Source organism: Panicum virgatum, chromosome 5N, assembly GCF_016808335.1.
Source record: "Panicum virgatum strain AP13 chromosome 5N, P.virgatum_v5, whole genome shotgun sequence".
Lineage (NCBI taxonomy): Eukaryota > Viridiplantae > Streptophyta > Magnoliopsida > Poales > Poaceae > Panicum > Panicum virgatum.
The window spans coordinates 1,607,986-1,635,841 of NC_053149.1; the positions used below are offsets into that span (position 1 = coordinate 1,607,986).

Below are 27,856 nucleotides of genomic sequence, written 5' to 3' on the forward strand. Positions count from 1 at the left end.
ACAATATAATCAGATGGACGCTAGTGCTAACCAGTACTTAAAAAACAATATAATTCAAAAGGTCAGGTGTGTTCTTTACACTTGGCACAAGTGCAAGCTTTTATTGGAACCCAGTTCTCTTGAAATCATGCATCTAGATTCTGGCCATGCAAAGTTTGACGAATTTTCACCCACTGCCAATCTTGTATGTTCGTGTAACTAAATCAGGTTATCATGTATGTACTATGGTGTAACACTGTGTAATAATAGGTTTAGCATTAGTATGAATACATTGTGTCCAGTTATATCATGAAGAGATAAGAGAGTGAAAATGGGGCCCTTCTTTGAGCAAATTCCCTATGTGCCATTAAGAAATATAACTCATCCCCTATATGCCATAAAAAATAGCATATCCCTTTCATGCCATTGTTTATAATTTCTCATCCCCTATGTGCCATTAACATCAAATAACACTACATGAGCTGTTAAAGGGTAGGGTGAAAAGATAACAATACCCCTAGCTAAGGTGAAAACAAATCTCGCCCAAACAACCAATAAAATCTCACTCAAACCCCAAAGATGCGCGCGAAATGGAAGCGGATTTGTGGGGACCGATTCGAATCACAACCGCGTGGAGCAGCGACGCACGGAGGACCTTCTCCTGCTCCTCCTTGTAGCTGGTGCCACGCCCCCGCCGCGGTCCCCGGCGACGACCTGTGGACCCCTACGGCACCCAGGTGGTGGAGGACAAGGACGAGGCACATGCGCCCTCCGACCTAGGCGGCTCGGCGGCGGGCTCCAGCGGAGGCGACGGGAGCGTCTGCATCGACGAAGGTGGTCCCATGCGTCGACGGAGAAATGGCAGGGACCTACGCGGAGGCGGGTGTAGAGGGGAGGGGTGAGCCGGCGCGCGGCGGCGGTGCGCAGTGGCGGAGCTACACTTGCTCGTTGGGGTCCGCCGACCCCTATGGTTTTCTAAAAACTCAATGGGAATTACTGTTCACCGCTGTTCTCTAAAGGCGAAGACCCCGGTGTGCGATAATTGAGACCCCGTTTCCATTTTCGGCTGGCTTCGCCCCTGGCGGTGTGGGAGAGAATACCCCTACCTTCATCCTATCTAGGGGTATTGTTGTCCTTTCATCCTACCCATTAATAGTTCAGTTAACATTATTTGATGGTATGGCACGTACTGGATGAGAAATTATAAACGATGACACAGAAGGGATATGCTAATTTTCGATGATATATAGGGGATGAGCTATATTTCTCAATGACACGTAGGGAATTTTCTCTTCTTATTTGCTTTGCGGCATAAATATTCAACTTTCCAATGGAACGACTCTGCCTGTTTGAAATCTTGCTTCACTAATGAAAAAATGCAGTTGTGCTTCACTTGAGGAAAAGCGTGTTCTTTCGTGAAAAATCAGGAACTGAAATTGTCGAAGTGACTCCAAAATTCTGTTAATTTTGAGTGACCTTCTTTTTAAGCATGGATTAATTAGCTCGGTGGAAGAACAGTAGAGGTATACATGGAAGCCATTTTGTGGTCCAAATTGCAGCCATTATGTCACGAGCTCATGCTGTCATGCATGTATAGAATCATTATGCTTTATTCCATTCAAAGCACCCCTTGTCTATTTTAACCACTTTGTTCCAACCCAGCAGTAGGATTATTCCTCCTGTCCCCTGTTTTGAACATAAACAATGTGCAAAACTTCTGAATTCTGATGACACTGCTTGGATTAGTTATGGTTTCCTGGTCTTTAATCTGTTCATCTACCGTGAGCTTTTTCTTTGGCATTAAACAAAATTTATCTGTCTTTTTTTTATAAAAAAGAAAGTAAAGAAGTTGTAGCCAGTGTGACCACTCATTACATCACGAAGGAGAAGAAGAACCCCAAGCATCTTGTTTTCTGTGCCATGTATTTCTATGACAATAAGATGCATGTTGGCTTAAAAAACGCAGAGAAAATCCAAATGATTACTAATCGATGTGGTATTCGGATTCTTGAAGCGATCAGAACATGATGTCATTGACAGAAAAATGCTTGTTGATAGAACATCCTGGTGTGTTTGCCCAACGGTCAGGCATCTTTCTGCCTGCCTGAGTTTTTCATTATATCAAATTTGCAAAATAAGGGAATAAAGTATTATTGTGTGTTTCTAGACAGATAATAGTTTTTTTTTGGGTGGGGGGGGGGGGGCTGAGTGGTTTTATTTTGAGTCTATCTAACCATTCCATGCTCGGCATTTTATTCCTATTCTAATGCTCGGAAATTACAACGGCTAGATCTTGATCAATATTTGGTCCAACGGCCTCTCTCTTTCTTCTACCTCACGCTTCTCTGGCAGCTCTTGAGGTGCCAAATGGCAACTCCATTTCTTTTTTCATTGCAAGTGGATACTAATGGGTAAGTGGTGTGAAGATTTGGGCCCAACCCAATTGACTTACATGGGCCATTAGCCCATTATTACGTACACACAAACAAACAAACCATGCTAGGAATCTTCGTCGATGAGGGACTCCCGGTGAAAATCATGCTCAATTTTTCTAAACGAGCAACGACGGTGCCTTCGCCATCGCTTCCTCCTTGGAGGCGACATGAAGAGATATGATGTGCATAAATGATTCGAACATCAAGTTTCTAAGCAAACTAAGATGTGATGGATTGGTGTTATGTGAAAACGTTGCAAGGTTCAAGCAGGAACGAAAAAGAAAATTGGAGCTTGGCCTTCTAGCTTTCTTTCTTTGTTCTTTAGTTTCTTCAGTTTTTATGAAATTCCTCATTTGTGATTTTAAAGTCTAAGAACTCTTGTAAGTCAAGGATCCAATCTCACTTTTGGCTGTAAACACTCTCTTGGGAGTGTTTAAGGTCGGGACATCCCTTTATCTAAAAAAAACACAAAAAGGAATACTGAATACAGCACAGCACGTACTGTAAAAAATGTAAGTACAACTTAACTAGCAAATATTCCTAGCAGTATTTACTACCACTAGAGAGAAAAAAGGAGAGAATTTGGTCAGATTCCTTGGCCAGTAACGGTAGAGCAAGGCCATGGCATACAGCCGTGCAGCCGGTGCAGGACGTGGACATGGCATGTGGCCTTGTTTAGTTCCCCAAAAAATGTCCAAAATTTTTCACTCAGGCACGTCAAATCGAATTTTACAATACATGTATGAAGTATTAAATATAATTAAAAATATAACTAATTGTACAGTTTGGTTGTAAATGACGAGACAAATCTTTTGAGACTAGTTACTCCATAATTAGATAATAGTTATCAAATAAAACCAAAACGTACTGCAATAACTTTTCGCGCACTTTTCGCGAACTAAACACACCCTCTCAGGCAAAGGCACGCATGATAAGAGAATCCGGAGGAGCAGCACTAGGACTAGGACACGAGCTGCTTCGAGACGGGACGGGACAGGACGGACACGGCTCCATCCGGCATGTGCGGATGGGAGCTAAACGGCGATGCCATCCGCTGCCGCACTTGTATGCAATGGCATTGCATCGATCCAGTGATCCACAGGTCCCGTCAGGACCGGCTGGAGGCCGCGCATGGTCTCGTCTCGTCTCGCTGTTTGCATTGATTCCTTCGTGCCCAGCGCCTCCCTCGGGTGTGTTTGGTTTTTAAGTCAGTTGTTGCGTCACATTGCAAATTAAAAACTAATTAGAAGTATTAAACATAGACTTATTACAAATATGATTTCATAAGTCGTGATTTAATCACGAGATGAATCTATTAAGTTTAATTAGTCTGATCACTAATTGCTACAGTAACTATCTACTAATCATATATTAAGTATATTTAATAGATTCTATAGAGTTAAGTTAGCAACTTAAAAAACCAAAAGAGGACATGGAGTGGTGATGGGCTTTTGGCGCTGAGGTGGCGGCCTGCAGCGGCAGCTTGCAGGATGCGTCGTATAGGTATGAACCGGCCGGCAAAGCTTGCGAAGAAGAAACTTGCGGGAATTGCTTGCAATGCAAAAAGGAAACAGTTGATTCTTGAGCTAAAAGAGTAACGACGACTACCGGGTCCGGGAGAAGGAGATGCATGGCGAGCGCGCGGGGGCCAGGAGGCAGGGCACATGCTCTGGCGCGCCTCCACCAGGCCCCTCGCCCATCAACTCCGGCCGGCCGGAGCCCTGCTCGCCGCTGCACGAGACTGCCCAGTGCGTACGGGCGGCGCCACCGTACCCCCCGCGGCCTGCTTCGAGCCCTCACGTCGCCCGCCCGTCATTCCAGCCGCCTTCTCAGCTCCCCCAGCCCACAGCCTCGCTGCCAGACCTGCCGGCCGGTGGCTAGCACCGGCCGGCAAGCCAAGCTAGGTCCACACGCGCGACGACGCCCAGAGCTTGCCGGAAAAAGAAAAATAAAAAATCATGGCAACAAATTAAAACGCTGGCCTGTTGACGCACATGACGCCACGTCGCGCGGCCTGTGATGAGTGGCATGTGTGTCTGGGTACGGGAAGGGACCAGATTTCCAAGGAGCAGCGTCTGCCGCCCCCGTCCATCCAGGCGCTCAGCTCGCCTCGGCTGGTTGAGTGCTTCGTGGTGGGCCGCGCGCCGTGCCTGTGTGCCTAGCCTGTGGCTGTGGTTGGTGCGTTCGCACACGAGAAGGAAGATGTGCAAGGGATCGAATCCAACATGGACATGGACATCAACCTTCCTTGCTATTAGTACCTATAGCAGCTAATATATATGAAGCTACCACCACTGCTAGTAGGCCTAGACAGTCTCTGTTGGATTGGACGTGCAGTGGGTGCCACTGTGCCCCGAAAGCGTGCTTGCTCGGGTGCTCTGCCTGGTTGGAGCACTCATTTGTCCATGCATCTCTCCTATCCGGCCACTCTCATGTCTGATCACTACCTCGACTGTTTCTTGCTAATGGCCGATGGTTATTGTGTAGTCCTGTCTATACAGTTTCCTCCTCGCGGCCTGTTTGACAAGGCTCCGGATCTTTAAAAAACAGCTCAAGTTTTGGCTTCTCTAGTAGAGCGACTTTTCTGGAGAAACTGGAGCTGTTTTGAAAAACATTTGACAAAACAGCTTTTAGTATTGGTGTCTACTCACGGAGCCGCTTGAAGCCACGTTTCATGGCTCCACCTTTCCAATGAAAGCCGGGGGGGCTCCTTCCCTGAAGCTGCTTCAAAATAAACCGTTTGGTAGGACTTCAGCTGGAGCCGGTTTTAGAGTCTTTTTTGGAGCCCTGCCAAACAGGACCTACGTACTGAGACGAGCGGATTTAGGGCCTATTTAGCAGGGCTCCGGCTCCTCCAAAAACAGCTCCGACTCTGGCTCCTCTGGTGGAGCGGCTTCTCTGATGAAGTTAGAGCTGTTTTGAAAAACGTCTGGCAAAACGGCTTCACCTAGTAGATTGAGGTGGTAAAATGTCTAAATTACCCTTCCTTATATTTTCTTTTTAATTTTTCTTCTTATTTTCCCTCTCTTTTTCTTTTCTCTCCCGTTTTCTTTTTTTCCTCTCCTCCTTATCCATTCAGACCCGTCCTTCTCCTCCGGTCCTCCCCTCCGGCGCTTCCTCTCCTCCTTTTCTCCGCCGTCCGCCTCGGGCCCCCGCCGCCGCCGCCGCGGGCTCGCTTCGCCGCGGCAAGCATGAGCCCCCCACCCCCCGTCGCCGGCCGCCTTGGGCCACCCAGCCGCCGCGAGCTCGAGCCGCCGCCGGCCACCTCAAGGACCCCCGCCGCCGCGAGATCCTTCCGCCGCCGGCTGCCTCGGGCCTCCCCGTCACCGCAAGCTCGCTCCGCCGCCGGCCACCTCAGGGCCCCCTGCCGTCGACCGCCTCCTCGCCATTGGGCTGCGTGAAGCGAGCCTCCTCGCGGTGGTGCGGCGCACCGTCGTGATGCGAGGAGGGGTAATCTGGGGCGGAGGGGGGTGGAGCCGCTTGGAGCCACGAAAATGTGGCTCTGCCTCCCATGTGGAAGTCGCGAATAGCTCCAGCGCTGGCTTCTCAACTGTAGCCGCAGCAAAAACGGCCGTTTGGCAGGGCTCCGGCCAGAGCTGCTCATGGAGCCCTGCCAAACAGGGCCCGGGCCCTGCCAAACAGGGCCTTAAAAATAGATCCATTCTGCAAGCCTATGATCGTAGGATGACAAATGTAGATCAAACTTCAAAGGGATAAGGGACGCCACCTTTTCAACCCTAGAACATCAGAAAGCAAGTTTTATTTTAACAAACAAAACAAAACATGTACTATATCAGTTAATCAGATATATAGAGGACTTGAAATGAAACAAATCCAATAGTACCATGTGACCTTTCCCACCGGTATATGGACAGGTTCCTTTGTTGGAAATATGCGTTTAAAGAGATCAGATTTCAATTTAAGGCAAAATAGAAGTAACAACGCTACTGTTATCTTAAACAGAATTAAAAGCTGATAGAGTAAAACGAGCTGAAACATACTCATGTTAAATTTGATTACTCTTACCAATCAGCGCTCCATCCTCGTGAAGAGACGATGCAGTACAGATTGTAGCAGCGTAGAAACATAGTCACTCGGCCTTGAGCGGTCGCGCAGTTGCGCTGCCCAGAAACCTTATTGCCGTCCCTCGTGTAGGCTTCACGACGGCAAGAGTTCGGAGATACCGCTCACCCTTCTCCTCAGTGCACGCCAAGGGAAGGGCCGGCGAGATCCAACAGCTCAATGACACAGCACGGCAAGAGGTGGAAAATGGCAGGGAAAATCAAGAGTTATCGACCTGAATGTTTCCAGTCCACTTATACAGGCGCGACTGCCCTCAAAGAGCCGTTATCTCTTTGATGACGCCCATAAAAGATATTAAAACTCATTCAGGATGACCATGATAATTTACTAGGTATTAAGGCATTAACCGGGCATTGATTAGCGTCTAATCAGTGCACAACGGCCCTCAAGAAGCCGTTATCTCTTTGATGACGCCCATAAAAGACACTAAAACTCATTCAGGATGATCATGACAATTTACTGTGTATTAAGGCATTAACCAGGCATTGATTAGCGCCTATTCAGCGTACAACGGTTCAAATGTGATAGACACAAGTGACAAAATATGTGCTGAATTACAGCCACACGACTGCACGTCGCAAGTCACGCGAATATACGCGGATACGCGCGCGTGCGTTGGTGTGTCTTAGCAAAGCCTTACACACTCCATCTCTTAGCTTCTCCGTTTAATGCATGGAAAGTGCTCAATATTTAAGTTGGTGTCCACTTAATTGTACTAGCAATGTAGACTATACCAACCAGCCACATGTGGTTTTGGAATTCTCCTGTATGAGTCATATATGGACCAAATTCCAACATCCTTGTCATTTTTCCATCAGCAGCCACACGTGATCTAATATACTTCCTCCGTCCATAAAAAAAATATAATTATGGAATCCATTTTGGTCAAACTAGTTCAAATTTGATTATATAAATATATTAGCGATTATGTCTCCAAATATTTATTATATAAATATATTCTACAACTAATCTAATGGTATTTATTTTGTATCTAACTTTAGCCACAGTTACTGTTTAACTTATCGAAAAGCGGGAATTACATTCTTTTATGGACGAAGGAAGTAGCTAGCTAGACCACTTACTATGAATATTACTGAACAATCTAACCGTGCCAATAATAATACTCCAATTTAGCCCTAGATTTCTAGGTGAAATTAGTGTTGCTTCACCTTGCAATCAGAAAAAAAGAACGGCAACGACTAACCACTTGAGACTTGACCTGAGTACCTGACCACCAAAAAGAGGAGGGCGGCCTACCACCAGTCCACCACCACACACAGACACACTGCATTATTTTGAGCCGTATCCTGTTAGGGTTTGGCCTTTTGGGCCCCTTTGGCTGGCTGGCTGGCCCTGTGTGCCTCTTGCTTACGAGCAAAGAAAGGAGCGCTAGGAAAATGATACAACAAAGGCTTCGGCCCTTTGCCACTTCTCATTCTGTGGTGTGCTAACTAGTACATCACGAGCATTGTTTATCTGCATATATACACATCTTATAACGCTTGTGTCCTTGTGATGTCACAACTTGGACCTATTTAATGGCCTTGTCCATCTCCTTGTATGCCTTGCCGTCTAGTCGTCCACCTTTTCTCCTTGCACCCATCAGAATCCATTGCCTTCCCCGCGAGATCCGCAGAGAACGGCCGCCATGAGAGGCTCTGATCAAGTTCCTAGGGCGGCTGTTCGTGCCCTGTGTTCTTCCTCTCTCTTTTAATTTGTTGTTAGTTTGTTTGCCGTCATGGCAGTGTTGATGGCCGGACGGAAGAGAGCGTCCTTCAGTCCACTCAGGGGAGGTGCTAGGGTCGAATTAGCTGCCGACTCATTCACCCACATGCCAAGCACCCGCCATGGAAAGAGCTTAGCACATGAGTGAATGAAGCGGGAGGTAAAACCTTCGATCTCGCACCATCTTTGCTTGGACTGAAGGGTGCTCCCTCCTCCTGCTTGCTTACTTTAGACACATATATATGCAGCTTCGATCCGTCTCAAGGTTTCAGTTGATGATCTGTATTTTTCCTGTTTTTGTTGATCTGATCTGTGTTTGCTTGACCTGCTTATTTGGCATCCGATGCATGATATATAGTTATATACAGCAGCTGAGATGCCAAAATACGGGTCTATTTTAATCATGTGCTTACTGTTCTTCTCTGGTGTTGTTATTAGCCACACACATAGTTAATGGAGATCCAAAGGTTTTGTACTTTCCTTAATCTTGCTCTTTTGGGTACTAGCTAAATCCTTGATCTCCTCGCTGAATCTTGATCTCTTCCAAAAAGAGGAGATACCAGTTTCTGAACCCAAAAAAAAAAACTTCTGCTTTAAGTGTGTAGATCTCACAGAACAGGACCCATGCAACATGATGCATCTCTTCAGCTGCAGGTTCTTGCTTCCATCCAGTGATCGATCCATGGAAGGTGGTGTGCACTGTTGTGGACTAGGACTGAACACGATGCTTTTCTGGGTGTGGGAATCTGTGGAATCCACATCTTTCGGTTCGTCCAACAGCGAGATGTCTTTCGATCGATCTCCCTGTTTGCTTTGGAACTTTGCATGCAACTATTGATTCGACGTATGCTAGCATAGCAGCTGGTGCTCCGGCCTTGCTTTTGGAGCATGGCCACCACTTGGACTGGATCATCAAGTTTTCCAAGTTTCTTTTCTGGTGTCCCCCATAAGAAAGATTTCCCAAGGTCATGTGAGACTGCTTAGGCACTTGTCTGTCCTTTGAGATTTGTGATTTATCCCGGTATTAGTGTTCATGATTTTGTGCTAGATCCACTTGTGTTTTGCATCATCAGCATGTTTTATTTCCCACACATGTTCGCCACAACCTTTGGTCTCTGAAAGTTAGTGAGCGTGCATGTAGGGCCTTCTTTAGCAAGTGACTTTTTTTCACCCAATATATGAAGGGAAATTAGAATGATAGTCAATTTGAATATACTACGAGAGTGTTGAGGCGTGGTATGCTGGTTTTTTTCTTTTGTGAGTCTTTCACTGCAATGATTGATTTAATTGCTTCAGAACAAATATATATTTTTGTAAATCTCCAAGAAGCGCCTACTACTTAAATCATCACAAAGTAACAATAATGTCCAGTCACACAGGGTTATATTTGTACTGGTATCATATGTGTTTATATTTCTTTTCAGAAGTCGTATATCTTTTGTGATGTTCATCATTTATGGTTTTTCAATAAATTTTTTGAAAACAATACATGTTTTATGATTACTTACTATTGTAGTCATAATTTCAAAGAGTTGGATTATGATATTTGGACTCTAGTCAGATTATTGCAGCATCCTCTTACATTGAGGGCCTAATTGTTGTATATGTTTCAGTAGCAACTATACACACACATGCTAGGATTAGGATCCATGGGATGCTACAAAGGCATTTCACTGGAGAACTTACCGTCAAAAACATAGGAGATCAATAAAGAGTGCAGTGCATTTCACTAAAGCCTCTGTCCATCAAAAGACATTGCTGTGGTCTGTGATTGACTGACCAGCAGTCAACAATGTGCAACCTTGCTGGCATGCTTCTTGGGAATTTATGGAAGCCATCCTCAATTTGTTGTTAAATTAGAGGCAATTTATATTATGATCTTGTTGTGATGTTTTTGTTCTGGATGTGTAATTGGCGCCATTTTGTTTTATAACATTGAAATCGAGCCCCAGAAATATAATTCGGACTTCATAACTAAAAATATAAACAGTGAAGATAAAATTTTGTTATCTTACTCCACATTTGCATCAAACAGATCTTTTGATGTTAACTTTGCTGTAATTAGATATGCACGCATGGGTGCAAACATCATGGCTATCACTGAGGACAGATAATCCCGCTGTCTGAATAAATTGTGACAGTGGAGACGTTTAATGATGTTTATTGTGCCAATAGGTTCCAAAACACTTGGGATATAAATTTTTATGGTATCGTCAATTGTAATCAGGTAGTGCCCATTTATCCATCTCATACCAAAATAACAAACAGCTACTTCAAGAATGTTAATACACACTGTTCGAGTCTCCGAGTAGTTTGGTACGCTTGCTTGCAGTTTGAAACAGAGAGATGACATCTCCACAAGCAACATTTTTTTTATGAATAATGACCTAGACAGCTTCCGCATATATATTAATAATTAAGAAGAGAGTTCACAAGCAACTTTTATCAATGCTCCATAAAAAGGAGAACTCTGAAGAGCCTGCAGTGTAATACAGTCCAGTTACATATATGCCGCAGAAGGGCCCTGGCACCTTATTTGGTGCCATTGGCACTTTGCAGGTGCCTGATGGACTCTGGCACCTGAGAGCCATGGCAGCCACTCAGTTCCCGTCAACTTGCAATTCTTCCCATCCATTCTTCTGCGTGCAGTGACTCGATTCCCTGCTACTTGCCATTCTTCTCGCTCATTTCTGAACGCCTCCCTTCTTCCCATGGAAGAGAAATTAAGAGAATGGTGGTATTTGTCAGGGTGTGAAACCCTAACCCTAAAGTTGCCAAAGGCAGTAGCAGACAGCAAGGCTTGGCAGGGGGTCGGGGTTGGAACTCACAGAGCTGAGAGCTGTGCATGTGGAGGCCTGCACCCATTCCCACCTCGTGTCTGCAACCTTGAACTCCTTATCGTTACCATCTTAAAACACCTTTAAACCCCATTGGATGCACTAAAAAATTGGCTTCAGATGTGGGCGTCTCCAAATTCCAAGGTACATGGGCTCCCTTTCCCAATGAACCAGTGCTGGAGTAACTACTTTATTAGGGCTTTGTACTTTGGTCTTTGGGTCTGTCAAGTGCAACTCATCTTTGTTTACCGACGAGAGAGAGAGAGAGAGAGAGAGAGAGTGGCATTTGTATTTGCTCTTGGCGAGATCTGCAATGGTGGGTGTGGCTGCGGCTGTTGACCTGCTGGGGGTGGACATGGAAAGTGCCTGTTTTTCTTCTTTTTTGTTGAAATGAAAAAATCCTCATAATATAGCCGACAAATAATATCAAGGAAGATATTCTTGTTCCAATTTAAATAATGTATTATTGATTGGACTCGAAGGTTTCCATCACCCCACCTTATCTTATTGCTTGCTTTGATGGGGAAAATAACCATTCAAAGGTCAGGCTCAAACATGGAATATAATGTACTTGGTAAATTGTTTTTCTAAATAATTCTACCTAGGATTCGATTAATGTCAATCTTTGTTGTTATATAATTAGAATATATATGTTGTAGAGATAAGTGAACGATTATACGTTTAAACTTTAATATAGTTATAGCTAAAAATCCTACTTGTATTTTGTAGAGTTTTGCTCTTCAATAATTTAGGCCAGTCTCAATGGAAGTTTCATGAAGGGTTTCATAGCATTAAATATCAGCAATTTTTCTTTCTGACATGGTAAGAAGAGGGAATGATGGAGTTTCATAAGATGTGAGGAGAGTTTCATCACCATGAAACCCATCTGGTATAATTACCTAGTTTCCAGTCTAGGTGACTATGCCACGAAACTGTGCACTAAGACTGGCCTTAGGGGTTCACTCCTTTGAAACAAATGTTAGAGTTTAGGGGCTTACATGCATGTTTCCAGGTTGGTATGTAAGTGCAGTTGCGGAGCTTGACCAAAGAATAAGGGGGGAGCAGGTCCGGGCAGCCTTTGTTAATTGAGCTGTTAAAATAATAAATAGTGTCAAATAAACTGTTTAACTAATGAAAATTTTGCATGCCAAGGGGCATCGTGGCCTCTATGACTGTATATAACTATGCTCCGCTAGTGTGTATGTGTGCATGTTTTTTTTGAAGGGGGAGGGGGAGGTTACGAGCTGCTAAAGTAATAAATAGTGTCAAAATTACTATTTAACTAACGGAAATTTGCATAAAGGGGGTCGTGGCCCTCTATGACTATAACTACACTCTGCTAATTTTCTCTTTTTTTCTGAGAGGGGGAGGGGGTGTTCGGTGTTCCCAGCTGATTTTCATTAGAAGGGGCTCTGGAGGTCTGATCGTACAGCAATATGGGGTACATAGAGATAGAGGATATGAGTTTTTAGAGCGTGTTACATGGGAAAGAAGTGTACACCAGACCTCAACGGCTGCAACATCCGCTCGCGATGGAGCTTTACAAAGAGAGAGGAGTGAATGTCGGAATTCTAGAGAGGAACCAATGGAGCTTTAGAAAGGGAGAAGAGGGAAGGAACACAGGTAGAGGTACAAATGGGTGATTTTTAGGTGCACTTTCAACCCTTCTTAGTTCATAGCCTAGTGCTCTCTTTATAATCCAACTTGATCTTTATATATTTTTAGCTCAAAACTGTATATAAGAAAAAAGAGCCTGATCTTTTAGGGTCCCGATCATTAGATTATCTAGACTAAAACTTAGAGCCCTTTTATTACCACCCCTTTCCACCACATATACTCCCTCCATATTGTAAAGTAAGTCGTTTTGAGTTTGTCTTAAGTCAAACATTTTAGACTTTGACTATAAATAAATTCTTTTAGATTGAGTTTAAAAATATAAAAGTTATGTAAGTAGATTCATCTTGAAATGTAGTTTCATAAAAGTATATATTGACTATATTTTATATTTTTTATAGCAAAAAGATAGTGGTTAAAGTTGTTTTTGAGACCGTGTCGATGTTCAAAATGTCTTCCTTTACCATACGGAGGGAGTACTATATAGTACATGCTGCACCTAATTGCTGCAGAGCCGCATATGACCAACTCATCTCATCTCATAGAAAATTTCAGACATATTACTAATATTGGAAAATGACCATATTACCCCTAATTAAGTATGGCAATTATGATTGAATACTGCACCATTTATTTAGTTTTCTAGATTCTCAATAAATGCAAATGCATTGAAACTAGAAAAAGTAATATCTACTTAAGTGATTGGCTCCATACCTTTCTCTATGCAATTATTTCTTAGTATTCGATATTGTTTTAATTAGATAGAATTTATTATAATCTAAATGAATAGTTTTTGTGGGGATAAAATTTGAAGAGTAACTGTTGATCGCTAGGTCGGAGAAAGTCAATGACATTGACAGGCAGGACATTACTGTATAGATATTCTTTTTGAGGGGTACCGTATATATACGCTAAGTTCATACGCCTGGGCCGGCTGTGTATGTTGGTAGGATAGCCCGGCCCGTTTTCAAACTCAGCCCAGCCAATTAGGCGGTTTTTTCTTTTTTATATTTAAAAAAAATTAAAATTTCAAAAATATATGTCGGTTTTGGAAAATTTCAAAAATATACCCCGGTCGCCCTATGGGGGGCGATAGGGCTCAAATGTAATTTTTTTTCTTCAAATTTGCAACGAAGTCCCTGGAGAAAAAAAAAGAGGGGGGCCTGTCGCCCCCCCAACGGGCGACAGGCCCCTGTCGCCCACCCCAGGGGCGACAGGCCAGTGGGCCCGCCAGGGGGGCCGGTCGCCCCTCCTGCGGGCGACAGGGGGGGGCTGTCGCCCCCCCCCCCCCCCCACGGGCGACCGGGTCAGCCTCCCTATATAAGGCCCCCCTCATTCCCTCCTCTCATTTGACCTCAAAAAATCCAAAAAAATCCAGAAAAAAGAGAGGGGTGAGAAGAAGGGAAGCGGCGAAGCTCTGCCGAATTCCGCACTTGTGATCTACCGGTAACTTTCGTATAAATTCGTTGATATTGTATAACAATTTAATTTAATTAGCAGATTAGCTGAATTAGATTTGGTGCTTTAGAACACTGGTTTAGTATTACAATTTGAGTACTATTACAGACTTTTTCAAATAAAATAATTATACATCAGAATAGAATTATGATAGTACCTTATTGATATTGCAGTATAAGACAATAGAATTATAACAGTACCTATATTTTCACGCATCGATTTGGTATACGATATGTGCATTGCTTAAATTATGGTTTGTTATTTGGCGCACCACACTATAGCGCCAATGTCTTCGTCAGGATCAACCTACATTCCGTGGAACAAGTGTAAAGCCACCGTACCCAAAGGAATTAATGTGCCAATGTGCTTCTGCGGTTCGTTATGCAAGTTCATGCAATCTGAGGTTTTAGGAGATGACTACAGCATGATGTTCTTTATGTGTGAGAACTACGAATATGATCCACCTAAGCGATATGGCAAAGACCGGGCCAAGGTAGCAGGATAACATACGCTATTTTTCTATATGACCTAACATTGAATTATGATTCTAACTTTTGTTGGACAAAGTCTCCTCCGCCTCTTTGTGATTTTATGCAGTGGTTCGACACCGTGCAGTCGCAGCAGGCAAAGGACATTGTGGAACAAAAAGCAAGATGGGCTGCAAAACGTTGGCGCCGAATGAAGCACGAGGAGCAGCAAGAGGAGAAGCGCAACAAAGAGCAAGAAGAGATCCGCAAGAGGATGGAGGAGGTGGATCGTAAGGCGGCGGCCGAACGTGAAGCTGACAGGGAGAGAAAGCGAGAGAGGGCACGCCGTGCGAAGGAAGCCGGGCCCGAAGCAATTAGGAAGGGCAAATATCTTAGGTGCACTCAGTAGAGTAGTACCTTGTAATCCCGGCATTTTACATTCCATAAGGCATAATAGGTTTAGATGCAACAAGAAATTATCTTGTCGCGTGCACATGCCACTGCAATTAGTTGTTTATGTTTTAAGTTAAGAGCTTAACTCTGTGTGTTGTAGCCTTTACCATTAATTTGCAGTTGTAGCCGGGAGTCTATGAAATCTTTGAACTTTTCCTTAATATTTTCGGAGCTTTTCATGTCACTAGAATACTAAAAAACACACATTAATATAACAATAAGAATTAAGAACTAAGAAATACATCAGGGTCTACTGCTAAAAAGCTCAGCACGGCGATCACAGGTTTCCCAAATGTCGCATTGTTTGCCTAGACATACGTGACAAAAGACGACAACCTAATAGCAGTGCTCTTCCAACATTTCAAAAAGATGTGACAACACGGCAACCACACCAGCTCACCTTCAAAGCATTCTCTCTGGCGAGGACGACGGACCTGTCATTCTACAGCGAAGGTCTGTGGCGTGTAGTGGGGAAGGCGGCATCTAGGCGCGATCGACCGAGCGGCAGTAATGAAGTGCTGTGAGTCTGCATGCACAGAGATGCATCGAGTAGTGAAATTATGACGATTAGGCCGGTGCCCTGCAGTGTTCCGGGCGATGGGATATGTCGGGGCAGTGCAATAATCACGAGTGAGCGCTGTAGAGCGTGCAAGTGCTGAAGTCATGAGCAGTGAGACGTCGTGTCGTTGTTTAAAGTGGGAGGAGTGAGCGGTGTTGAGCGTGCGAGGGTACAAATCAAGAGCAACGAGAGGTCGTGTCCGTGTTTAAAGTGGTACGAGTGAGCGCTGTGGAGCGTGCGAATAATATAGGCTTTTCATGTTCATTTACACTCCACACTCCGGTTATCAGACCTTTGTGCGCCTATAAATACTCACCAGTTTGTGAACTCCCAGCACCACTAAAACACCAAAGCTTATTGTATACCCAATGTCTGGAGGTGGGTCTAGCGGGAAGAATTACTATGGTTTTGGGAAAGGAAAAGAGGGAAGAAAGGGAGACCCCATAATATGGGAGGGGCCTCTTGGACCTGATTCCTTTCCGGAACCAGTGTTTGAGTTTCCGCCACAGCACAAGAGTGAATTTACCAATGAAACTCCTCTTCGACAATACGATAATCGTAGAGAACCGTGGCCAAAATGCAGATATGGTGAGGACTGCTTAGTCCAGATGTGCACCGACGGGATGGATGGCGGTCGGCGTTTCTTTAAATGTCCACACGCATGGGTAATACTTGGTTGTTTCATTTCTTTATCTTCAATGAGACACCTTACCTGGAATTTGTTTTGCAGTCTTTCGATGCTCCAGAAAACTGTGGTTTTACTAGGTGGGTAGATCCTGCACCAATTGATTCTGTTCAGTAGTTCATCGAGTACCTCCAGATAAAGATCTTTGATCTGGAATGTAAGGTGAACCATTATGAGGAAGTGAGCGAGGCTAACAAAGACGACGAAGTTGATGATACCAGCAATGCAGCCGGTTCACAGGATGAACCATGCACTATTCCTTACTGCAACTGCCCTTGTCACAAGAAGAAGGGCAATGCGCCTCCGGCACCACCGCCTGCACCACCTGCAATGGGTGGATACTGCGGAGAAGGCTCAACGCAGTTTGCTACGTGGGGGTACGGCTACTAGGACTACCCTAGTGCTAGTGACATGCTGCATCATTGTGTTTATTCTGTTTTTTTTTAAATTACCTAAGGCATGTTAGGTTAGTCCGGAATCTGTTTACCGTAGTTTGCAACGGGTTCTGACATGCCACTGCATGTGTGATGTGTGTTTCATTATCGTTGTATTATGATGTAAAATTTGGTGGTTCACATTATTACTTCTCGTCACCCCTCTCTTTTTTTCTGAATTTTTAGTCTCAAATGACAAAGGGAATGGCGGCGAATGGTGGCCAGGGTTTAAGCAATAACGGAAGCAGCAGCAATTAGTGGATTCATGTTGAGTTCCTCGTGTCAAAAAAAAGAAATGGTTAAGGATAAAATCAACCAAGAAATTATTACTTCGAACTTCTAAGCTCTATTGGTAGAAGTAACTAATAAGTACAAATAAATGATAATCGAAATCGTCCGAATTGCTTCGAGATCTCGTTTTTAGTTTCTAATCATTATAGGTTTGTGAAATCTGCATCTACCAGACATCCGCGCTGACAAAAAAGTTTATAGTTCGAAATCACATGAAAAGTAATTTCTCTAGTGTCATCCTTTAGAGGCCGCATCGCCCACCAAAATTGACATCCGACACCTTCCGTAAATTTCATGATAATTCGAACTCGATTTCCAAATGCTTCTGCAAATATATCACAATAAATCTTCGGACGCTGGAGGAATTTTATGAAATTCAATATTGGGCAGGTTGAAACACAGGACCCTGTCGCCCCCTCTTTTTTTTCTCTAGGGACTTCGTTGCAAATTTGAAGAAAAAAAATTACATTTGAGCCCTGTCGCCCCCATAGGGCGACCGGGGTATATTTTTGAAATTTTCCAAAACCGACATATATTTTTGAAATTTTAATTTTTTTTAAATATAAAAAAGAAAAAACCGCGCCAATTAGCACCTAGTACAATTTTTGACGTGTGGTTTGCACCCACTCACTAGCCGCTCGGAGGAGATAAGGCGGCGCACTGCGACAAGGTGATTGCTCGTGGCAACTCTACTGCGTCGCGTCACTACTCACTAGGCGTGCCACATGGGCGCCGACGGCGAGCTCGATGTCTTCGACGCCGGCCGCTGCGCCGACGGGTACGCGCTGGGCCTCGCCGTGGGCCGGCGGTTCGCCAATGTCATCAGGAGCAGGATGCGGCAGGACCTCGTGCTCCGGGACCAGCTGCTGCCGTTCGCGTCCACGGCGAAGGCGCCGCCGCTCCTCGCCGCCCTCCAGGCCGCCAACAGGGAGAGGTACCCGCGGTACTGGGACGAGCTGGTGGGCACCGCCGACGGCAGCGGGGTCCCGCTCCTCCACGTAAAATGACGCCCTTGCCCTTGCCCTTGCCCTTGCCCTTGCCGTTCGACCTCGTCGCTGCCTCGCATTATTGACCGTTTCTTCCTTCGCAGGTCATCCTGCTCAACTTCAGGAAGGAGATCCTGCCGTTCATCCCCAAGCAGGGCGACGGTCACGGCCGGGAGGAGGAGCCCGACGGCGACTGCTCCGACGTCCTCATCGTCAGCGACTCCACGGCGATCGCCGCGCACAACGAGGACGGGAACGTCGCGCTGCTCGGCCACACGTACCTGGTGCGGGCCACGCTGCCGGACGGCCTGTCGTCCTTCACCGCTTACACCTACGCCGGCGAGCTCCCGAGCTGCGCCTTCGGGTTCAACAGCAACGGCGTGGTAAGTGGGCATCACTACCGCAGCATGCCATGCATTCCGAATGGAATTTCCATTTCCACTGTCAGATAGCAGCCAAACTGATTAAGGAGCTTTGAACAACGATTTCTCGATCGATCAGGCCTTCACGCTCGACTCGGTTCCTCCGGTGAACGACGAGATCGTCGCCGGCGCCATTGCCCGGAACTTCGTGTCACGGGACCTGCTAGAGGCGAAGAACCTCGACGACGCAATGCGCGTATGTAACTGCAAGTGAACGCCGCCATTTCACTGCTCTTTGTCAGCAAAGCCATTGATGGACATGTTCTCCTTGGACCAGAGGATCTGCTCACCGGGCGTTTCAGTCGGCCACAGCTACAACCTGATGGATGTCAGAGGCCGGAGGATCGTCAACGTCGAGACCGCCTCCGGGAACCGGTTCGCCGTCCACGAGGCCGGCGCCACACCATTCTTCCACGCGAACATGTACCGGCATCTCCAAGTGAAGCAGGTAGGAGATGCTCGCCGTCTCTGATCGAGATGATCGCTTAACTGCTGTAACCATCAGATTGATTCGATCCTCGCTGACTGACGAACTGACGAGTGCTGAATTGCCATTTCGTCGAGAAGGTGCAGGACGAGAACTCCATCAGCAGGGAGAAGAGAGCAGCGCAGTGTTCAGTGGACTCCAAGGAAACGGCACTTTCACTGCTGGGAGATACAGCTGATGACAAGTACCCAATCTACATGACAGGTGATTCCCAAACAGTCCAACCATTTTCCATGTGTTCCGAGTAGTACTGTAAATTTGCAACATGAGCTGAGCTCGCTTTCTCACGGTAATTACCTTTCAGGCCCAACATTGCACACTCTTTGCACCGTCTTGGTTGACCTCGACAAGGAGACCGTGACCATATACAAAGGCAATCCGAAGAACGGAGAAATGGCTCTTGTTCTTCCTATGTTATGAAACTAAGGAGATTAGCCCAATTCTTGTGCGAGAACTTGAGCAGCACCCCCAATTCCTATTTGTATCTGTAACTGAAAGATACACAGATTTTGGACACTGCAGGTGTCATTCATTGAATCAATGAGCATAATTTCTTTTCCTGAACACACAATACATGCATACATACATCAGCTTAGTATTTTCAGCCACTGGCGATACATTATTGATCATCTATACATCTTGCACTTTGTACTGTGGGAAAATGAAGAAAAAATAAGAAACAAAATTGTGCTCGACAGAAAGCCCGAAACAGTTCAGCCAGGTGCATCAAAGTTTCTGGAATTGAACATTAGTGTGGTCTAATATTGTCTTTTGCCTTTACAATGCTTTTCTGATATACGTGTAAATACTAAATAATCTAAGGAAATGAAATAGCTTCACGGATTTCACAAATTTTCTCCCAATCTCATCTTCCGCTCCAAAATGTCTGACATGTAAACATGTAGTGCTTCGACTACAAATCATGCTGATGAAAGAAAGACTGAGGCGAATTCTCGTCACCAACAGCAAAACATTCTATGCAAGCTGGGGATGTTCCACTCGGGAATGCAAGTTCCTGTGGAGGATCATGTTAGATAACAAAGCAATTACTATCGTTAAATCAACTAAGCTGATTTTGCTATGCTTTTGAGGAAAACAAGAGACTCAACGTAGCAGGAACCTGCCACAGTAGGTTGCAGACATTGCACACCTTTCGATATTTGTTGAGCAATTATGGAAGTTGGGACTCCTTGTCAAGTCACAATCTCAACTATAGTAATGGCAGCAAAGGCTAAAAATAGGCTCCCTCCGATGTATGCTATAATCTGCATAGAGCAATGCTTCATTTCAGTGACATTTATGAACACAAACTTTTTAGAAAATGAATGGCTCATGGAATTTATCAAAGCCTTTATCAGTAAGCCAACTGCTCTTTTCTACACTAAAAATATGTAATCTGTTCAATGGAAAAAAGATTCCCTTCCAGTTACAAATTTAACTGCTAAAACACTTGTGACGAATGAAACTAACAAACAAATCGAGAGCCAACTCAGAAATTCATCACATTTCAAATTTTCAAGGGCCAGATAGGAAATTTGTGTTGCTTCGGCATTGATAGTTTACCAATTTACCTTTTCAGACAAGAATGTTCCCAGCAAAGAACCACCAAGAACTGCAATCTGTAGGAAGAAATTTTTTAATATCAGTTTTTTTCCTGGAAAAGAAAACCACAACCAGAAACACAAAAGGCACAGCACACTAACTGATTGGTACACTATCATGCATTTGCTGCTCATACTGTACTCTCTAATCTTATAAAATAGAAGTTCTTTTTTGTGAACCATAAAGGAACCTAAATTCCTAAGCCTGTTACACTCTAATGGAGTCAAGTCAAATCCATGCAAATTTCCAAATATAGATCAATTAGAGAAGGCACTTGCAAGAAACCAATCATTCGTGGAAGTAGTAAACAATTGTCTGACTCCACTGCAATATTATTATGCTCATTGCCCAATACGTTAATCATGAACAAGTTAGTGAGTGTTCCTTCGAACTAATGCTATTTGTAGTGGAAAGATTTGACACCAATAATCTTGTCTCAAGTATAAACTATCACAATCACTACCTATCTTACCAATGTTGCAACGGCATGACCAGCAAGTGATCCTGCAATGACACCCAGAGGGGATGAAGCTGCGGCAAGTGCTGCAAAGGTATAGGAAAATAGTGTCAATGTTGATTATGCATATAGAAATCTGACTATTTATAAAGTGGAGTAAGGAGATATACCAATTGTAGAGAAAAATGATTTATCACCCCACTCTGCAACAAAAACCAACACAAATGTGCTAGCTATAGTACCAGCAGCAGACATGACCCCCGCACCATTTCCAGAAAATTTGGATACTGCTAACTCAGCCTACAATTGTCCAAACAGTGTTATAGAGGAGAGCGAATTATATTCAAACACAATAAATTTATCCAAAGTAATCACAAAAGTTACCGATCTGCTATGAGGTATAGATTTTCTATTATTTTCTCGTAGTCCAACTTGCATGCATATAGTTTTTTGCATATTTTCTTTAAGACAATATATATTGTACCTGTAGGATTTCAAGTATATAAAACTTGGAGTAGAAGATGGAAATTGGGAGTCTGGGATACAACTTTATCATGCAAAAATTGGATAAAAAGTATATATTTGGAGAGCACCATATTCAGTCAGCAAAGACTTGATAAATCATAAATAGATATAGGTGCGAAATAAATTTTCCTTAGTTCCAGGCTATTGATTAATACTTGGAATTCAATATGTTTTCTAAACTTAAAAACTTGAAATGATATTTTTGACACAGCTTTAAAGTTCTACCTCTTCTTGCTCCTCGTTGATCTTTTCATCATCACCTGAAGCTGCATCAAGTAATGTGGTAACCCCATAATAAACCTAGAATTCGTTAAAATTAGTCAGGGATAATAAGCATCTGTCAACCTCACAATAGAATGCAAGAGTAATAACCACACACTCCTTTAAAAAAAAAGATGATCACATATATCAATTTATTTGTGTGTAACAAATATGCAAGATCCTTACCAAGAGACAAGCAGCAGCAATGTCATCAACAGGGAAATCAGTACCACCAAACCTGCATGCATGTAATAAGATGTTAAAGTAAATAATAGTGTCCAATAGAAACTCTTGTACAATGAGGATAATTACCCAAATGGAATGATTCCATCAACATAGTGGAATGCTCGACCAAGAACTACAGATATAATGGTCATTACCCTGTTAATCACAAAGAAAAAAGTCATTTATATAATGATAGATATTCCTGGAACTTAAGCATGTAACTAGAAGCAAATAAAGCCTGTGACAAAATTGAAGAAGAAACATACTCTTATTACTATACGCCCTAGAGGGGGAGCGACGGGAGCAGTCGGACGCTCCCTGGGCGACACGTGTCCTGGAGAAGCCCGACGCGGGGCGTGGATTTGCCGCTCGCTCCTTTCCTCGCAACGCCGTGCCGCGGTGACCTGCCGCGCCTTGCTCCTCCGAGCCGCACGCACGCATGGAGCTCGGAGCATGTACCCGCCGCCGCACAGGCCTCCGCCACCGGAGGAGGGAGGACGAGGGGGTGGAAGGCCGGCCGTCGCAGATCCGCCATGCCTTGCGTGGATCCGGCTGCCGTGCATGGCCTCCACCGCCGCTGCCGCCATGAGAGGGGGCGGGGGGAGGGCCGGGCACCGCAGCTTGGAGCCGCGAGGAGCTGCCGTCGAAGGAGAGGGAAGGCGAAGAGGAAGGGGAGGAGAGGAGAGGAGAGGGAGGGAGGATCCGGCCGCCTCCATGGCTCGGAGCTCGGCGCGCCCGGATCCGGCCGCAGCCGGAGCTTGCCACCTCGATTCGCGCCTCGCCGGCCGCGCCTGCTCGCCGGTGCGCGCGGGGCGGGCGAGCTGGGGCGGGGAGGAGGCGGCGGAGGGCCCGAATCCGACCGGTGCTGGAGCTCACCGCTTCGATTCGCGTCTTGCCGGCCGCGCCTGCTCGCCGGCACACGCGGGGCGGGCAAGCCGGGGAGGGGAGGAGGAGGCGGAGGACCCGAATCCGGCCGGCGCCGGAGCTCGCCGCCTCGATCCGCACCTCGCCGGCCGCGCCTGCTCGATGGCGCGCGCGGGGCGGGCGAGCCGGCCGGGGAGGTGAGGAGGCGGCGGAGGAAACGATGCGCACCGGCCGGGGAGGTGAGCAGGCGGCGGAGGAAATGAGGCGGAGGCAGTGCTCGGTGGGGGGGAGAGAGAGAGAGCAGAGAGAGAGTGGGAGGGAGGGAGGGCGGCGGTGGGGGAAAAGGAGAAAAAAAACTGATAAGCGGGGTCCGCTGCTGGTAATTTGTATAGAGTAAAATAGAAGATTAATAGAGGACACATATCAATTATTTTGCTTTACATTTTTAAACGCGTGCGGTGTAGCGCGCAATTGACCTAGTAGTATACAAGGAGCATGAAAATACATAGTACTTACGCAAGAGCTCCAAATGTGCCAAGGAATATGACTGCTCCAGAACTTCTAGCTGCTAAAAGTGCCTATCAAACACATGCAACTGCAGCATTTATCAATGACTCATTTTAGTATATAATTACCGACAAATTTATTTGTACAGTATAGATTAGGAAGCAGAGGGACCAGCAAGAAGGAAACCTATTTAGAGGGCCTAAAATATTGCTGAGTATTTTTTGTTTCTTTCAAGCTAATATCTGGCATTCTAGCATGCTGACAGCATATTACTCTGATTCCAAGGACAACATACAGTGGCTCAAGATTGCGCATAGGTTGCGAACAGTTGGAGATTCAACATCGCAGGATGAATCAGCAGAAAACAACATTAAGGTCAACCGTCTGCATTCTTCAGAAACTTGTGTAGTCAGATGGACTCTGAATGCTCAAGGTGGAGTGGTGGACACTGGAGGTCAGTACTAGGACACCAAGTTAAATTTATGTTTCATTCGTTTTGTAAAAGCATGCTTTTTTTTTTCTATCAACAAGGAAGTTTAAACAATGAACTGTTCGCAAGCAGGTCTGATTATTGCAGGATAATCTCATTGTATTTATGGAGAAGTACTCACCGCAATGAAGAACGTTCTGTCCCCTAGCTCAGAAAAGAAGATCAATAGGAAAGCCTGAAACGCAGATTAAATGTGGATACAAGGATCAATGAGCAAGAAATTCTTATAAACGAAAATGTACGGAATATAAGAAAACACAATCAATCTGCCAGTAGCAGAAAAAGAAAAGAGCAAAGGCCATTATCTTAACTGAAGCAAAACCTGTACTGATGTCCCCAAGATCCCCCAGCACGTCCGCCGGTTGCAGGCCCCCGAACTGCGTGGCGGCCATCGCCTGCTGCGTCCCCTGGAGCATGAGCACCCCCGCCACCGTGGCGAACGCGAGCCCACACGATGCGTCCAATGGCGGAACCCTGAACCCTCCCCGACACGCCGGCTCAGCCGCCTTCCGAACCGACAGCCCAGTGCCTCCTCTAACCGCCGCCGGCGGCGGCCTCCCCGAGTCGCATCTCGGGAGGCACCTCAACACCTGCAGATACAATTCGCACCAGGTGTTCGGCAACAGCCCTCTTTGGTGGAACAAAGCAAAGGAAGGCGGGCGGGAGAGCTGTACCGAGTGGCCGGGCAACGGTAGCCCGGCGCGGCGCGGCGGCGTGCGGAGAGACGGGTGAGGAGCCCTTGTTTGGATGGGAGTGGAGGAGGATGAGGCGAACACGGTGGAGCAGGAGCAGGAGGCGGAAGAGGCGGCGACGGAGGACATGGCGCGCCGCCGCGGTGGTTGTTGCGGACTAGCGGAAGCGGGAGCGATCGAGTGACCTGCCGCTTGTTCTCGGCCGTTGCGAGTGGATAGAGTTCGAACGGACGGGTCCGCTTCCGCGACCGGGCCCGGATGGGTGCCACCGAATTGGGCTGGCCAGCTTTTTAGGACAGGCCCAATGTTGTTGTCCAGTTGGGCCCATTAAAAGGGTAAACGACAAAGAAAAAACTAAAATAACGTCAGACTAGTTTGCTGACTGATACGTAACAATTATTAACAAGTGCATCATTACAGTCCGTACACCATAACTAAGAGGAATTCTTATTCTATAAACTATCACTACAGCTGTTATGACTCAATTTACTCAGTAACTTCGTGCACTATCATAAAACAAAAATACAAAATTTGGAGGCTTCATGTTAAACTCCTCTATCCTTCTCCCAGATTTGCTAGCGAAAGCATTCGGCACAACGAGATGTAGCATTTTATCCATGCTAATCTCAAATAAGATGGTGCCGCGCACAAATATTGAGATGAAGCCTGAAAATAAGTTGGTTTTGCAGTAGAAGGACAACCAAGTGATCTGATTAGCTCATGAACCGGTAGGACCTTGAATTTTGTTGGTGGATTCATAGCAACATTGTGCACCTTATGCTCATAGATCTTCCCATTCTTGTCGAGTTTATACACCGAAGCACCATCGAAGCGGCCATGCCCGTCCCAGGGGACTCGAGGAATGCCATGGGCAATCCAGCGAATCATGATAAGGTTCTCAGCAGGCTGCCATATACTAACTATATCAACCCACAGTGCTTTGAAAAAGATCCGGCCAGTAAAACGTAGTGCCCAGAATATCCTTTTGTAATTTTCCAGGCCCTTAAATGTATTCAAAGGATCTTTGAAGACAATGTCATCTCTGAAAAAAAGAGTAACAAATAGAATTAGGAAAAAGTATGAACAACACAATCAAACAACACAACAGCTAACAAGCTCTAAAGAAAATGTGACCTTCACATACTGCAGATTACTCACTACATGACCAGAATACCCAAGTGTTGCCACAAGTTATCTACAGTTGCAGACCAAGGCTATCCAATTCAACCTAGAACCAATGACAAGCATCAAACTGGTACAGTATGCAGTGAAGACTGAATACTGAATGAAAAGTTGTACATACTGATACAAAGCTAACATGGTAGTCAGTGTTTTAAAGGAAATAAGGCGATCCAAGGTGAGCTGGGTATGCCTGGACGCCTAGGCGACGCCTTTAGAACTATGATGGTAGTATAGAAACAACATACAGTATTTTTCTGTTATCTTAATTACAGCTCTTCTGGATAAGTATAGTAAATATTATACAGTTCAGAAAATACTCAAAGGAGCAAGGTATACAAGGTGTTGCATGCAAATCAAATCGTTCCAAGCTACCAATTACAACAGGTGTAAGGACAGACAGACTTCATTTCTTTCGCAGAAGGACTAAAGGAGGAAGACTCAACATTGTGTTTGCATGGAAGTAAGAAGGTTAAACATGAAAATGGAGATACTGATAAAGTTAGCTGAAATAAAATGTACGCAAGCAATCAAACACTGACAGAGGATCAGTTTGGTGATGAATATCAAGAAGACAACACTGCAGAAAAATAAAAATCACGACTGAATGAGGATGTGTTTAAATAGTCTTGTTGCCTTTAAAAAATGAGAAAGGGTAGCAGGTTTCGGCCCAACTATGTAAACAATCAGATGTGATCTAAGGTTGCATCTAATAATCAGTAGGCCCTGAGTTGAGAATTAAACTGACAACAGAAAGATCTAACACATAGGACTGGGCTATATTGTCAAGCTTAAGACATAATAACCCCCTGTCAGCCGTTCCACATTTCAGTTCATCCTGGGGATGGTTAACTCATTCTATAGGAGTATAGGTTCATCACATAGTCCTCCAAAATACTCCCTTTACCCAGAAGCTAAAGAACACAACTCTCTAAACAGGACCACAATTCATTTGCATTGACAGCCCATATCCTAATTAACATTATATAGGAAAAAATATATGAGCTTCAAATCTGAATATGACTCATCAGGTGCTAGATGGCAACTTTAACATGCGAACCAGTAAGAGACACCAACAATGCTGGCCCAAGTCCATTCCAACTTCAAGGCTAGCCACTGCATCAACAATAATGGTACTACAGCTAAGCTAAACTATCAATTCCAGCCAAAAGCAATATTCTGAGACAGGATCGACTTCTCAATCAGTCAGGAAACAGAATATTGCTGCCCTTTGCAATATCCGGTTTGATCTCTCAAATATAAAACTGCTGCTTATGACACACATTCTGAATATAATCTAGTCTATATATACCAATCTGCCCAGTGGTAGCTAGTGGAGATCAGAAGCTACATACGAGGGCAGCGAAAGTTCAGGTAGCAGCATGTTCTAATCAGAAGGTAGGTGCGGTGACGAATTTTAGCAGGAACTGAAAAGTCTCCCTAATAATCAATTGAAGCATTCATCACGGAAAGAGCCTGAACTTTTACCGCTAATTCAGTTGGAATCCGCCTGAAGCAGCTCAACTAGCCCAAAAAGCATCAAACTTTCATCGATTCAAGAGGCGGCTAACCTGTAGATGTCGAAGCTGGGCTCCTTGTACAGCACATCGGGGAGCTCCTCCCTGAGCGTCCGGATCGCGTACCCCATGTTGAGGTAGTACCGCTGCCTCTCTTCCTCGTCCTCCTCCCGCCGCCTCGCCGCCGCCGGCGACTCCGACGGAGTGGCTGGCGCGGCGAAGAGCGGCGGCGGCGGCGGCGGCACCGGCAGCCTCCCCTCCCGCACGGGGTCGGCGACCTTGATCACCCGCCTCTTCCCCGCCTCCCCACGCTTCACGCGGCCCCCCGCTGCCGCCACGGCCACCGCCACGCCCCTCCTCCTCGCAGGCGGCCGCGCCGCCGCGAGGTCTGGCAGGTGCAAGAGCTGAGCCATCCCGTCTCCCCTCCCTGCCTGCTTGCTTGCTTAGGTTTTGGCTCCGGTGGTGAGGTGGTAGAGAGAAGACAGAGGAGTGTGTGAACTGTAATGTGGAGTCGTATTTCACAGTAATGGATATTCTCGGGAGCGTGGCGTTAAATGGAGCTTTTGTCTCGGCGCCGCCGTCTCTCCCCCTCTGCGAGAAACTGACGCCATGAGTATCTATC

At 45.5% G+C, this 27,856-nt stretch overlaps 3 protein-coding genes and 1 long non-coding RNA gene across 7 annotated transcripts; 2 read left to right on the forward strand and 2 right to left on the reverse strand.

Annotated features, from left to right (window-relative positions):
* The first annotated feature begins 7,931 nt into the window (after window positions 1-7,931).
* On the forward strand, window positions 7,932-10,097 carry LOC120675973. The gene is made up of 2 exons (XR_005675558.1): window positions 7,932-8,382; window positions 8,871-10,097. It is a non-coding gene; the product is annotated as an uncharacterized LOC120675973 (long non-coding RNA).
* A 7,529-nt stretch (window positions 10,098-17,626) lies between these two features.
* LOC120672266 (acyl-coenzyme A:6-aminopenicillanic-acid-acyltransferase 40 kDa form-like) lies at window positions 17,627-19,482 on the forward strand. 2 transcript variants are annotated; one of them, XM_039952583.1, is made up of 6 exons: window positions 17,627-18,018; window positions 18,111-18,389; window positions 18,508-18,624; window positions 18,706-18,876; window positions 19,002-19,119; window positions 19,220-19,481. In XM_039952583.1, exons 1-6 carry the CDS (start codon window positions 17,746-17,748, stop codon window positions 19,333-19,335), a joined length of 1,074 nt encoding a protein of 357 aa, XP_039808517.1. In that variant the 5' UTR covers window positions 17,627-17,745; the 3' UTR covers window positions 19,336-19,481. The 2 variants fall into 2 exon arrangements, with proteins under 2 accessions (XP_039808517.1, XP_039808516.1); XM_039952582.1 differs by having other exon boundaries at window positions 17,628-18,018; window positions 18,996-19,119; window positions 19,220-19,482.
* A 133-nt stretch (window positions 19,483-19,615) lies between these two features.
* On the reverse strand, window positions 19,616-24,742 carry LOC120672267 (GDT1-like protein 1, chloroplastic). 3 transcript variants are annotated; one of them, XM_039952584.1, is made up of 12 exons: window positions 24,521-24,741; window positions 24,158-24,436; window positions 23,968-24,021; window positions 23,366-23,427; window positions 22,073-22,141; window positions 21,947-21,998; window positions 21,725-21,799; window positions 21,145-21,274; window positions 20,990-21,060; window positions 20,487-20,534; window positions 20,066-20,180; window positions 19,616-19,930 (listed from the first exon to the last, which is right to left on the reverse strand). In XM_039952584.1, exons 1-11 carry the CDS (start codon window positions 24,665-24,667, stop codon window positions 20,109-20,111), a joined length of 1,059 nt encoding a protein of 352 aa, XP_039808518.1. In that variant the 5' UTR covers window positions 24,668-24,741; the 3' UTR covers window positions 19,616-19,930; window positions 20,066-20,108. The 3 variants fall into 3 exon arrangements, 2 of the variants coding, with proteins under 2 accessions (XP_039808518.1, XP_039808519.1); XR_005674037.1 differs by having other exon boundaries at window positions 19,617-19,930; window positions 20,036-20,180; XM_039952585.1 differs by lacking the exon at window positions 21,725-21,799 and having other exon boundaries at window positions 24,521-24,742.
* Window positions 24,743-24,889: 147 nt separating this feature from the next.
* LOC120672268 lies at window positions 24,890-27,760 on the reverse strand. The gene is made up of 2 exons (XM_039952586.1): window positions 27,289-27,760; window positions 24,890-25,580 (listed from the first exon to the last, which is right to left on the reverse strand). The coding sequence occupies exons 1-2, from the start codon at window positions 27,645-27,647 to the stop codon at window positions 25,094-25,096; spliced, it is 846 nt and encodes a 281-aa protein (XP_039808520.1). The 5' UTR covers window positions 27,648-27,760; the 3' UTR covers window positions 24,890-25,093.
* Window positions 27,761-27,856: the final 96 nt, after the last annotated feature.

Excerpts from the sequence above, each read along its gene's own strand:
- LOC120672266 (XM_039952582.1), top strand. The coding sequence starts at position 17,746 with ATGGGCGCCGACGGCGAGCTCGATGTCTTCGACGCCGGCCGCTGCGCC. Across the intron at positions 18,019-18,110 it reads GCGGGGTCCCGCTCCTCCAC|GTCATCCTGCTCAACTTCAG; the intron begins GTAAAATGACGC and ends CTTCCTTCGCAG. Across the intron at positions 18,877-18,995 it reads GGCATCTCCAAGTGAAGCAG|GTGCAGGACGAGAACTCCAT; the intron begins GTAGGAGATGCT and ends TTCGTCGAGAAG.
- LOC120672267 (XM_039952584.1), bottom strand. The coding sequence starts at position 24,667 with ATGTCCTCCGTCGCCGCCTCTTCCGCCTCCTGCTCCTGCTCCACCGTG. Across the intron at positions 21,275-21,724 it reads TCAACGAGGAGCAAGAAGAG|GCTGAGTTAGCAGTATCCAA; the intron begins GTAGAACTTTAA and ends GGACAATTGTAG. Across the intron at positions 20,181-20,486 it reads GAACATTCTTGTCTGAAAAG|ATTATAGCATACATCGGAGG; the intron begins GTAAATTGGTAA and ends TGCTCTATGCAG.
- LOC120672268 (XM_039952586.1), bottom strand. The coding sequence starts at position 27,647 with ATGGCTCAGCTCTTGCACCTGCCAGACCTCGCGGCGGCGCGGCCGCCT. Across the intron at positions 25,581-27,288 it reads CCCAGCTTCGACATCTACAG|AGATGACATTGTCTTCAAAG; the intron begins GTTAGCCGCCTC and ends TCTTTTTTTCAG.